Below are 11,584 nucleotides of genomic sequence, written 5' to 3'. Positions count from 1 at the left end.
AACGAGCTACCTGTCAATCATTTGCTTGTTTTTCACTTCAGACTAACAACTCATTACTTTAAATCAAGTTACCCAAGTGTTTGTAGCGTGTTCTCCCGTCCACGCTACCCCCAGGCCCAGGTGAAAGCTCACACTGTCGAACAGGAAGTGGGTGAATCCAATTTGATTTGATTTATACAAGTGGGGCACAGAACATAGGGGTGTTTGGCTGCTGCCCAAAACACCGGTTGTACAGGTTGTATGTTGAAATCTCTTTTTTTAATAGGACTTACAAGTCTTGACAAAGATGCTTCTTTGACCCAGTGGCTTAAAGAGTTAGAGGGATACTTTACAGACTCAGAGGTTGCCAGTTCAAATCTTCTCATCTTACTAGTTTCCAGGACCAACACACAGATGCTCTTCAGTGTATTAAACATCAAAAAAAGCCCTCATTTAGTAAGTTATGAATGTAAGAAAATGACATAGTATAGTAAGTTACTGGTGCAGTATTTGACTTTTATTTTAAGGAGGTGTTGACAGGATGGTAACATGTCTACATAGGCAGGCAGGCACACATACACTCTAAATGAACATGCACCATGTGACTGAGACCCTGTGTTACAGCCCCTAATGTCTCCTGTGATATATTGTTTGTTTGTTTGTTTGTTTGTTTGTTTGTTTGTTTGTTTGTTTGTTTGTTTGTTTGTTTGTTTGTTTGTTTGTTGATGACATGTTTTTACCTCCACAGGATCCTACCTGGATCCACTCAAGCTGTAGATCTGGAGGATGAGGTGGTTTTGAACCCTCTTCAGCCACTGGACAGCAATAAGGGTGTCTGTCACCCAAGCGACGGTGGCCAAGTAGTTCTCACTGAGGGCAGGAAAGAAAAGACAGATCTGTCCCCTTATCCTTTAGCTGCTGTTCTCACACATCACATGACCGCAGTGTATTCATTAAGCCGTCTGGGAACATATCAGCAAGGACAATGTATGAGAACGCAGCTGCAGACTGTCCCGCCACAACTGCTGAGTTACATTCAGCGGAATAAAACTCCCTTGTTTATGCAACTTAATCGCAGTAATTTCCACCACATGACACTGTTTATCTCTCACTTTCTTGTTTAATAGATCCACATAATAAAAACTGTTACGTTACCTTGTGCTGAATGAGGCTGGAACAAGGACCTCTGTGATTTCTGTCACGTTGTTTCACAACCGGGTTGGGAGTACCTGGCTGCACCAGACGAGAACGTCAAATACACCAGATAATACGACTACACCGACAAGTCTGAACCCAGAGCGCGTGGTATAAACAACACAATGATCCCAGAACAAGCTGTGTGTGTGTGTGTGTGTGTGTTTTGATGTCTCACCTTTGGATATGCAATGGAAACAGTGCTGGGGTACTGCTTCTCGCCGTACCAGGTGTACTCTATGTTGCGGACCTCCGTGTCGTTGAACTCAGCGTAAGCCACATGCTCCCCCCCCCCCCCCCCCCCCCCCAGGTGACCACCACAGGCCCTGATTGGTTGAGAACATCTCCTCTGGAAGGGGGAAAGTGTGAAGCTGATTTAGTTCAGTTCCTTATGCTATAAAAAAATAAAATAAATAAATAAATAAATAAATAAATAAATAAATAAATAAATAAATAAATAAAACAAGCATGTGCTCACGATTGTGGTCAAAAGGTTTTTCACAGTGAAATGCTGGAGAAACGATGACATCAAAAAAGCATTGCTAAGATTTCTGACCTGGCTCACACTTTGTTTGCTTCAACAACACCGACGCAAATGTCACAATTTTGTAGTTGTTTCCCTTGAATGTTTGTACTTTCTGTCTCTGTCCCGTTTGCCCCACCTGTGTTCAATCACCCTCTCCTCCCAGGTGTGTGTGCGCACACACACACACACGCGCACTCCCCTTTTTCTGTCTGTCGCTGCCCCTGGTCTCCAGCTTCCAGCCAACCAACCCAGTCAACTCCTGGTCACCCTCCAGCGAGACCCAGTCTTCGCCGTCAGCCTCCAGAACCAACCCTAAACCCTAAACCCTAACCAGAACTAACCCTAACCCTAAAAAATGAATGACACCCTCATAGTTTCACACGTGCCACTCACCCTCATAGACCCAGTCTGGGATCCCATTTAAAAGCCAGTTGTCCTCTGAACGTGACCTGCTGTCGTGCGGACCCGGGGCTCGTCTTTATGTACACATTATTCCCCCAAACAAAGGCCTGGAAATGCAAACACACACACACACACACACACACAAGTTCAGAAAGGCTTTGTGTCCTGAAAGGCCGACGTACCTCGGAGCGGTTGCTCATGAACGCAACATATTTGTGGTCTGCAGACAGCTGGTAGTCGTACGCGTTCTTCTCCTTCTGTGTCAGAGGAGAAGCACAAACTTTTCACATGGAGTTTTCATGCTGTTGTCATGTGGTTTATAATGTTTACACAGAAGAAACACAGATGTGGATGGGTGGGGGGGGGGACCTACAAACTTGTCTTTGCTCAAGAACTCCTCGGACTTTCCTGTGAGCACATCGTGGAGGTAGACGGAGCCTTCGGACTTACGGAGATACTCATTATCTGTAGTGGATGATCAGCAAAGGGAAATGCAGAGCAGTGACTGCTTTGTTGTGACATCACAAAGTTACAGGAAGTCCCGACGGCTGGTTTTAAGGCTGTGTGCATTTCTCTGTGGACTGAGGCTTTGATACTTTCACAGTATCAATATAGAAGCTAGAGCTGATCTATAATCACACTACACACGGACACAGACCTTTACACTGGATCAGCTGAAGGTATGGATGAGAACAACGTCATAGTATAGTAAGGCATAAAAATGCCAAAAAAACGGATGGTTACAGAAGGTAACCAAGGTTCTATGAATAAAGGTCAACATGCCACCGTATGGGTCACTCTCTCCGAGGGTGAGCCGTTTCAGGAGACAATTAGAAAAATTAACACCTCCGCCCTTTGGGCGCAATCAGAGCCTACAAATACAGCTGTGCCATCACCTGCTCAGTCTCTTTTCTCCGACTGAGGCCGAACCAGCCTAATGACCGACAAAACCAAGCTGGCGTGTTGACCTTTATTCATAGAACCTTGGTTACCTTCTGTAACCATCCGTTCTATTTCATATCAGGTCAACACGCCACCGTATGGGTCAACAGTATAGCAAATAAGGTCAGGCAAGAGGTGCAGTGAGGCTGAAAGACACTCAGGACAACCGTTCACTGATCACATTACATTTTATTGAAGAAATAATAAACAAATAAAGCCATGGGGCACAACAGCCAAAGACCGACCCGGTCACCTGCTGCAAAAGAAAATACTGGCCAGCTCTTCTGTTCCTTTTCTATGGACAGAGAAGAAGGCCCACAACAAAACCACCGGGTGAACACCAACCCTGAAGCCATGTCTCAGCATGGTAGGGACCACATGCCTCACTGGCCTGCTTGCAGGACAGCAGAGGCTATAGATGAACCAACATTTAGTCTGTAAAACCTTGCAAAGGTCCCAGAAGAGGCCCAACCGGCCGCCGCACAGACATCCTCCGAGGGAGCCCCCTTGAAGAGTGCCCAAGACGTAGACATGCCTCTGGTGGCGGACGAAAAGCTGGTCAGCCTGTCTAATTGGGGCCGTATGGGCGATGTACGCCCTTAGGGACCGCACTGGACAGAGCAACTGCAACCGAGCCGCTTCCACAGAGTCGTGTGGTGGAGGGTGAAAGGGCTCCAGAACCGAGGGCCGCACCACGAAAGACAGAGGGAGTACCTTAGATAAGAAGGCTGGATTAGGCAGGAGAGAGATGGCACAGCCCTCCTCCCCCAGCCTCAAACAGGACGGATGCACGGACAGGGCATGCAGTTCAGAGACCCGCTTCGCCGAAGACATGGCAAGCTCCAGCCCCAAACTGGACAAGGGCTCAAACGGAGACTCCGACAAAGCCCGCAACACCAGCTGCAAATCCCATGACGGGACCGTGATGGCCTGATACGTCTAGCCCCTTTCAAAAACTGGCCAATAAGGGGTTGCGCGCCCAACGTCCTACCCTCAATAGGGATGTGACGAACAGATATGGCAGCCACATAGCCCCTCAAGGTGGACTCAGTCAGCCCTCTCTCTAACAGGGACTGCAAAAACAAGAGGACCCCCTGTGCCCCACAAGAGACCGGGCTCCGGCCTGTCTCCGCACACCACTGGCAAAACCGTTCCCATCGGCCAGCATAAAGCGCTCTGGTAGAGGGGGCCCTAGCTGCCTGTAGGGTAGCCATAACGGCAGGACTCAAGCCACAGGGCGGCTCCCGTCCAAGGGCCAGGCATGTAACCTGTAAACTCCCGCATTCCGGTGCCAGAGCTCTCCCCGAGCCTGTGACAGCATGTCTGGCCTGACTGGGAGGCACCAAGGGGTTCCTGCCAACAGCCTCTGCAAGGTCGCCATCCACGGCTGATGTGGCCAGTTCAGGGCCACAAGCAGAACCCTGGCCAATACCACTGGTATGAGTGGAAAGGGGGGGAAAGCATACAACAGACCCTGGGGCCACTGATGTGCAATAGCGTCCACCCCCAAAGTCCCCACCGGACCCGCTATGGAGTACCACAGCGGGCAATGAGTGGTCTCCTGTGAGGCAAAGAGGTCTACGTGGGCCCTCCCAAACCGAGCCCAAATGGCCTTCGCAACCTGTGGGTGAAGTCGCCACTCCCCTGGCCAGGGGCCGCCCCTGGACAGGAGATCTGCTGCCACATTCGCCACTCCTGGCAAGTAGATGGCTTTCAGGGACACACCCTGAGCATGAGCCCAGAGGAGGATTTTGTGCGTCCCGTCGTGCAGGGACCTTGACCGCAGCCCCCCTTGGTGGTTGATGTAAGCGACCACGGTTGAATCGTCGGTGCGAACCGACACATGCTTCCCCTGAATTACCGGAAGGAAATGCACCAAGGCCCGATACACTGCCTCTGAGGCGTCCGTAGTTATGGTCACCCTTGAACACGCCGGGCCCAACGGGACACCATCCCTGAGGCCCAGGGCAGTGGTCCACCGTGCCACTGCCGGAAGACAAGTCGAGGACAACGGGATAGCCCTCAGGCCATCCTCGTGGGGGCTCACTCTGTGCCTGGCAAGCCGACGTTGCAGAGGCCGCATGTGAAGCGACCCCAGGGGCACCACCTGGGATGCTGCTGCCATGAGGCCCAACAGCCTCCGGGCACACTTCACTGTAATGTGCTTGCCCACAGTTAACTGTGACGAGCTCTCCATCTTTTCTGGGTCAGGATAGCTCTGAGCGAGGCCGAATCCAGAACCGAACCTAAATATTCCACCCGCAGCCCCAGGTTCTCGAGGTGGCTCAACACTGTCATGGTGTCGAGCTGAGCCTGATGCTCGGTTGGGGAGCAAATCGACCAGTCGTCCGGGTAATTCAAGATATGAATCCCCTGGCGACGCAGAGGGGCCAGCGCTGCCTCCATGCACTTTGTGAAGGTGCGAGGAGACAAGGACAGGCCGAATGGGAGGACGTTGTACTCGTAGGCGTTGCCTTGAAAGAAAAAACGGAGGTACTTCCTGTGGCCCCTGTGTATGGGAATGTGGAAGTACGCGTCGCGCAGGTCCACTGCAGTGAACCGGTCCCCACGCCTTACAGATGACAGAAGACGTGACGGACGAAGCATACGGAAGGGCAGGCGTTTCAGGAAGTGATTGAACTTCTTCAGGTTCTTCTTTGGAACCAGGAAATAGGTGAGCCAGATTGCCCCATCGACTGACCAAGGGCTCGGGCATGTGCACTGGTACCCCGCAGTAACATGTCTGCCACACGGAGCATCTCGGCTATCTCATCACTTGGGGCCGCTGAAGCCAAATCCTGCAGCAGGCCTTCCAAATAAAGCAGCAACAAGGAATCAGTACACGCCAACCTGGCCGCCAGAGCTGAGGCATGATATCAGTTGCCCTGCAGCGTCTGTTAGGGTGAGTGGCATCCCTGCCAGCCCTTGCCACAGCGCCTGCTAACATAGCAAAGGTGGGGCCCACTCAAGGGGCTGTAGCCACCCCATGAGCGGCCAGCTGGGACCTCGGAAGGGCTGTAGAGCTAGGAGCGCTCCATGATGCCTGCAGCTCTGACATAAAGTCAGGAAACACAGGGAGCCCGTCTGACCTGCGCCGCCGTGAGCCCCTGTCGAACACTGAAGTAGCTGGAAGCGGAGCTTGGCAGGACAGCTGTGCGCGTGCTGCCGCCCTCGCAATCACAGCTCTATCAGAAGGGTCCAACTGCTCAGGCACAGAAGCATCCCCAAAATCAGAGAACGACTGATCATCCTCCTCGGACTGGGGGTCGTGCAGACCTTCCAAACTGTCAGAGGCTGCAATAGAGAGCACATCTGGATCCCTATCCAAGTCCCCAGGATCTGGCCTGGTCATGGTGTGCAGCCCTAAAGGACGCTGTGCATGCACCAGCTCCTGAAGGGTATCCTGCATAGACTGCATCTGCCGCTGTAGCTGCTCAAGCTCTGCAAGGCGCTTCCTCTTCCGTGCGCGCCGCCCCCCTTCCTCAAGCGGCGGATCGCACACCACCTGCGGCTCCAGCTCAGCCAGCTGATGGGCCTGGCCCAGGGCAAGGGATGGAGAGCAAAAACCCTCACCATCCTGTGACATGGTCTGGCAAGCCAAGACCGCCCAGCGGACGCAAGGTGAAACAAAGCCTGAGGTAGCGTGCGACCTCCCGGACGCAGCGGCTCCTCTCAGCACGAAAAAACACAAGTGTGGCAAAAACAAAAAGGCCTCAGGTAGCGTACGACCTTCCGGACGCAGCGGCCCCTCTCAGCCGGAACGCAGATAAGGTTTTCCTTCTTCCCTTTACCTTCGTTTTTTTTTTTTTTTTTTTTTTTTTTTTTTATTTATTTATTTTTTACAACAATACAGCCATGAGGAAGCGTTCTCCCTCCCGGGAAAAGAGGCTCCCCGCAGCGCCACACAAAGATCCAAAATCCACAAAAAACATCCGCGCACTCTTTTTCTCGTCGCAAGCAATACTAGCAGTTGCTGTAAGAAGAAGGCAGATAAATCAATCCCAAAATCACACAATATCTCGTTCTGTCATTTCTCAATCTGAAAACCATACTCACACACCCCGCTCCAGGAGGAGAAAAAGAGACTGAGCAGGTGATCGCACAGCTGTATTTGTAGGCTCTGATTGCGCCCAAAGGACGGAGGTGTTGATTTTCTAATTGTATCCTGAAACGGCTCACCCTCGGAGAGAGTGACCCATACGGTGGCGTGTTGACCTGATATGAAGTAGAACGTCATAGTGTAGTATGGCATAAAATTTCAAAAAACGTCATAGTATAGTAAGGCATAAAAACGGCACAAAACGTCACAGTATAATAAGGCATAAAAATGACAAAAAACGTCATAGTATAGTCAGGCACAAAACGTCACAGTATAGTAAGGCATAAAAATGACAAAAAACGTCACAGTATAATAAGGCATAAAAATGGCAAAAAACGTCATAGTATAGTCAGGCACAAAACGTCACAGTATAGTAAGGCATAAAAATGACAAAAAACGTCACAGTATAATAAGGCATAAAATTTCAAAAAACGTCATAGTATAGTCAGGCACAAAACGTCTCAGTATAGTAAGGCATAAAAATGGCAAAAAACGTCATAGTATAGTAGAGCATAAAAACGACAAAAAACGTCACAGTATAATAAGGCATAAAAATGACAAAAAACGTCATAGTATAGTCAGGCACAAAACGTCACAGTATAGTAAGGCATAAAAATGACAAAAAACGTCACAGTATAATAAGGCATAAAAATGGCAAAAAACGTCATAGTATAGTCAGGCACAAAACGTCACAGTATAGTAAGGCATAAAAATGACAAAAAACGTCACAGTATAATAAGGCATAAAATTTCAAAAAACGTCATAGTATACTAAGGCATAAAAACGGCACAAAAAGTCATATTATAGTAGAGCATAAAATTGACAAAAAACGTCACACTATAATAAGGCATAAAAATGGCAAAAAACGTCATAGTATAGTCAGGCACAAAACGTCTCAGTATAGTAAGGCATAAAAATGGCAAAAAACGTCATAGTATAGTAGAGCATAAAAACGACAAAAAACGTCATAGTATAATAAGGCATAAAAATGGCAAAAAACGTCATAGTATAGTCAGGCACAAAACGTCACAGTATAGTAAGGCATAAAAATGACAAAAAAACGTCATAGTATACTAAGGCATAAAAACGGCACAAAAAGTCATATTATAGTAGAGCATAAAATTGACAAAAAACGTCACACTATAATAAGGCATAAAAATGGCAAAAAACATCATAGTATAGTCAGGCACAAAACGTCTCAGTATAGTAAGGCATAAAAATGACAAAAAACGTCACAGTATAATAAGGCATAAAAATGGCAAAAAAACGTCACAGTATAGTAGAGCATAAAAATGGAAAAAAACGTCATAGTATAGTAGAGCATAAAAACGACAAAAAACGTCATAGTATAATAAGGCATAAAAATGGCAAAAAACGTCATAGTATAGTCAGGCACAAAACGTCACAGTATAGTAAGGCATAAAAACGGCACAAAAAGTCATATTATAGTAGAGCATAATAATGACAAAAAACGTCATAGTGTAGTAAGACATAAAATTTCAAAAAACGTCACAGTATAGTAAGGCATAAAAATGGCAAAAAACGTCATAGTGTAGTATGGCATAAAAATGACAAAAAACGTCATAGTGTAGTATGGCATAAAATTTCAAAAAAACGTCATAGTATACTAAGGCATAAAAATGGCAAAAAACGTCATCGTATACTAAGGCATAAAAATGCCAAAAAAACGTCAGTGTAGTATGGCATAAAATTTCAAAAAACGTCATAGTATACTAAGGCATAAAAATGGCACAAAAAGTCATATTATAGTAGAACATAAAAATGACAAAAAACGTCAGTATAATAAGGCATAAAAATGGCAAAAAACGTCATAGTATAATAAGGCATAAAAATGGCAAAAAACGTCATAGTATAATAAGGCATAAAAATGGCAAAAAACGTCATAGTATAGTCAGGCACAAAACGTCACAGTATAGTAAGGCATAAAAACGGCACAAAAAGTCATATTATAGTAGAGCATAATAATGACAAAAAACGTCATAGTGTAGTAAGACATAAAATTTCAAAAAACGTCACAGTATAGTAAGGCATAAAAATGGCAAAAAACGTCATAGTGTAGTATGGCATAAAAATGACAAAAAACGTCATAGTGTAGTATGGCATAAAATTTCAAAAAAACGTCATAGTATACTAAGGCATAAAAATGGCAAAAAACGTCATCGTATACTAAGGCATAAAAATGCCAAAAAAACGTCAGTGTAGTATGGCATAAAATTTCAAAAAACGTCATAGTATACTAAGGCATAAAAATGGCACAAAAAGTCATATTATAGTAGAACATAAAAATGACAAAAAACGTCAGTATAATAAGGCATAAAAATGGCAAAAAACGTCATAGTATAATAAGGCATAAAAATGGCAAAAAACGTCATAGTATAATAAGGCATATCAGCAGCAGATAGTGTGCATATAATATATGAATTCAGGAGTCATTTCTTTAGTAACAATCAAGCATTTATTTACATCAAATGAGGCACTCATAATCAGTGATAATAAAAAACTGTAGGATTCACTGGATCCGTATAAACAATTGTGAAACGCAACATATAGTGGATATAAAAATTCTACACACCCCTGTTCAAATGCCAGGTTTTCGTGATGTAAAAAAATGACAGCAAGACAAATAATTTCACAACTTTTTCCACCTTTAATGTGACCTATAACCTGTACAATGCAATTGAAAAACAAACTGAAACCTTTAAAGGGGAAAAATATAAAATAAAAAACTTAAAAGAACGTGGTTGCATAAATATGCACGCCCTTAAACTAATACTTTGTTGCAGCACCTTTGGCTTTTATTACAGCACTCACTCTTTTTGGGTAGGAACCTATCAGCGTGGCACATCTTAATGTGGCAATATTTGCCCACTCTTCTTTGCAAAACCGCTCCAAATCTGACAGATCGCAAGGGCATCTCCTGTGCACGGCCCTCTTCAGATCACCCCACAGATGTTCGATGGGATCCGGGTCTGGACTCCGGCCGGGCCGTTCCAAAGCCTCGATCTTATTCCGGTGAAGCCATTCTTTGGTTGATTTAGATCGTGCCGAAAGATGAAGTTCCTCTTCATCTTCAGCTTTCTAACAGAAGGTCGAAGGTTTTGCGCCAACACCGACTGGTATTTGGAACTGTTCATAATTCCCTCCACCCTGACTAAGGCCCCAGTTCCAGCTGAAGAAAAACAGCCCCAAAGCGTGATGCTGCCACCACCACCACCCTTCACTGTAGGTATGGTGTTCTTTTGGTGATGAGCAGTGTTGTTTTTGCGCCAAAACTTGATTGATTGAAAGTCTATTTCTAACTATCTCCTGACATTTTCTTTACTGTATTTTGTTGTCGGTGGAACTGTCATAACATTATGCTTACATACTTAATACTTACAATGTGTACAAAACATTTTTTGGTTGAAAAATAAAATAATATAACACTTATAGTCTTAACTGGTGTAGCTCTGCATTCCCCCTTCACGGCCTTTGGAAAATGGACCTTGAACAGTGGTTCACCTTCTTTTGTTTGGGCTTTCGGTCGCTCAGCATTTTCATCGTAAGACATGGCAGCCAGGTATTGTTGCGGGAAGCTGATGTGCTGGCCTGAACAGAGGAAACAGAGGCAGTAGTTATGGCAACAGCTGCAAGCAGTGCAAAATTGATAACAACAAATGCACTCAATTATGTGTAAACTGGGTCGTCAATAGATTGTAAATGCCGCAAATAGCTCACTATCCCTGCAAAATACAAAAAATGTGTATTACTATCCTCTTTCACATATCCCCTGTAACTCTGCGCTCATCTAGATATTCCCTCCAGGCACCGAATCTGGAAACATGATACAAACGTTAAAACGGACATCATAAGGCGTGACTCTCAATACTAACTTTCACAGCACCGATAAACAAGCCCGGAATTTTACCGGCTCGACTTTACGGACAGTTAAAACGCCTTTCAAGTGTGATAAAGTTAGCAGGGCGCCTCTAATCGACGTCACACGGCGACACCAAGCAGAGGAATTGCATACAATCTGCACCCGTCTGTGTGCACGAGGCAAAACCTTAGCCGCGTTAGCTGCCGTGCTAACAACACGTGCAACAGGCTCTCGTGCACATACGGTAAAGCGACATAAAATGGTGAAACTTACAGTTCCCAAATTTGAAGTTGGGTTTCGGACAGTCGGTGCTGATCCGTGCTTTATAATCCCGCATTGTACTGGCCCTCGTTGAGAAAGCGGTCCTACGTGAAATGGTTAGAAATGGTACATCTCCATCAAAAATAAAACAAATCCATTGGGTCTTCGGATCTTCGGACGTTGGGGGTAAAAAGACTTCCGTGTCGGTTTGTACGGTCAACTACCGAGCAACTAGCGCGCATAGCTCGTACCTTCGACATAGTTTTACCGGAGCCGGTGATGCGAGGGAATAAACTATATC

At 46.0% G+C, this 11,584-nt stretch overlaps 1 protein-coding gene across 20 annotated transcripts in view; it reads right to left on the bottom strand.

The window, feature by feature from the left end:
* Positions 1 to 11,584, bottom strand: part of LOC130165133 (uncharacterized) — a 34,406-nt gene that overhangs the window by 11,898 nt on the left and 10,924 nt on the right. For 8 of the 20 annotated variants that reach the window (XR_008826731.1, XR_008826736.1, XR_008826728.1 and 5 more), the window contains 2 exons: positions 2,093 to 2,208; positions 1,545 to 1,567 (listed from right to left, as the gene is read on the bottom strand). Coding sequence is in view for 7 of the 20 variants with exons in the window: in XM_056370088.1 (XP_056226063.1) it covers positions 10,510 to 10,751 (242 nt within the window). In the remaining 13 variants the exon portion in view is untranslated. The other 12 variants (XR_008826725.1, XR_008826727.1, XR_008826726.1 and 9 more) reach the window with 11 other exon arrangements.

This window comes from Seriola aureovittata, chromosome 24 (assembly GCF_021018895.1).
Source record: "Seriola aureovittata isolate HTS-2021-v1 ecotype China chromosome 24, ASM2101889v1, whole genome shotgun sequence".
Lineage (NCBI taxonomy): Eukaryota > Metazoa > Chordata > Actinopteri > Carangiformes > Carangidae > Seriola > Seriola aureovittata.
The sequence above is the reverse complement of the archived record's forward strand: the minus strand, read 5'-3'. Positions and strand labels throughout refer to the sequence as shown.